The sequence below is a fragment of the Echinops telfairi genome, unplaced genomic scaffold (assembly GCF_000313985.2).
Source record: "Echinops telfairi isolate 266 unplaced genomic scaffold, ASM31398v2 ScPeMD7_5;HRSCAF=22, whole genome shotgun sequence".
In the NCBI taxonomy this organism is placed as follows: Eukaryota; Metazoa; Chordata; class Mammalia; order Afrosoricida; family Tenrecidae; genus Echinops; species Echinops telfairi.
The window spans coordinates 29,106,785-29,108,160 of record NW_022103901.1 but is presented as its reverse complement, the minus strand read 5'-3'; the positions used below and the strand labels follow the sequence as shown (position 1 = coordinate 29,108,160).

At 70.9% G+C, this 1,376-nt stretch overlaps 1 protein-coding gene across 1 annotated transcript in view; it reads right to left on the bottom strand.

Annotated features, from left to right (window-relative positions):
* The window catches only part of CAPN15 (calpain 15), a 6,987-nt gene that overhangs the window by 1,639 nt on the left and 3,972 nt on the right, over positions 1-1,376 (bottom strand). The window contains exons 7-8 of the mRNA XM_004706111.2: positions 375-1,375; positions 3-214 (exon numbers count right to left, since the gene is read on the bottom strand). Of these exons, the coding sequence (XP_004706168.1) occupies positions 3-214; positions 375-1,375 (1,213 nt within the window). The remainder of the gene's footprint in view (positions 1-2; positions 215-374; position 1,376) is intronic.

Sequence of the window (1,376 nt, the reverse complement as noted above, 5' to 3'; positions counted from 1 at the left end):
ACCAGCAGTTCCCCAGGAGCCCCTGCAGGATGTCCGAGGGCCGCAGCCGGCAGAACACGGACCATGGCACATTGGCAGGGTCCTTGAAGACAGAGCAGTTGATCTCATGGGGCCGCAGCCACTGCCGGACGCGCTGCTGGACGCCATCGCCCTCGGGGAAGCCCACGGAAGCGGGTCCCGGTGGGAAGCTGTCATCCACAAAGCTGACGCCGTTCTGCAGAAACAGTGTGGTCAGGCCTGCCGAGGACACTGCCTGGCCCACAGACGGTGCCGAGCTGGCCGATGGGAGCTACCCATTTTCTTCCTCAACTGGGGCGCTGGGGGGTAAGGGCCAGCCACCCGAGCTCATGGGTGATGCTGGCGGCAGCCCCCACCTCTCGGCAGAAGGCCACGATGTGCTCCCACAGGGCCTTGGCCTCGCCCTCGTCCGTCTGCCGCCGCTTTTCCACCAGCACGCTTTCCCGGCGGCGCAGGGGGGTGGCACCCTGGCGCTTGGCCTCCAGCAGCTGCGGGGTGTGGCAGGCGGCGCAGTGGCGTGCTCGGGGCGCGTTGAGCAGTGTGCAGGCTGGGCAGGCCCACTGGTCCCGGCGTTCGGCTGGAGCAGCGGGCAGCAGGCGGGCAGCCTTACGGGTGGAGGGGGGGCGGCCGCAGCAGGTGCTGCCACAGGGCCGGGGCCGCTCGGCGCCACAGTCGGGGCAGCGGGCGGGGCCCTCACCACGCTCCTGGAAGCCATGCAGCTTGGAGCAGCCACAGGCAGAGCAGCGGGTGGCCGCAGTGGGGTTGCGCAGCGTGCACTGGGCGCAGGACCAGGTGGTGAAGTCTGGGCTGGAGGGGCTGGCGGGGGTGTAGCGCACGGAGTCCCCCGTCAGGTCGATGATGTCCCGGCCCGGCGTGGCGCTGCTGCCCTCATTGGGCGTGCTTGTGCCGCTCTCGGCTGCCGTCTCCAGCCCACCCAGCCGAGGGCCGCACAGCAGCTCTGCCACACGGGAGGGCCCAGGAGGAGCCCGGCCCGGGCCTTGGGGGGCCTTGGGGCTGGCGGAGGGCTGAGTGCCCTCAGGTACCAAGGGCTGTGGCTGGGGGGGCACCTCCCGGCGGCTCCGGGGCACAGGGTGGTTCTGCAGTGGGGGTGAGAAGGGGCTGAAGGGTACCACTCTGGGGGGCTCCTGGTCGGCTGGGGGTATACCCTGGCTGGTGGAGGTGGGGGTGGCCTCGGTGTTGTCCCCGGGCAGGCCTGCTGGGGGTGGGGTAGGGCTGGCATGGAAGCCGACAGGGGCCACCACCTCAGGAACCACCAGCGCCTCTGGGGGGATCCTGGGCAGTGACAGTCTCCGGGGGCCCCCACAGGCAGAGCAGGAACTGGCCACAGGGGTGTTGTG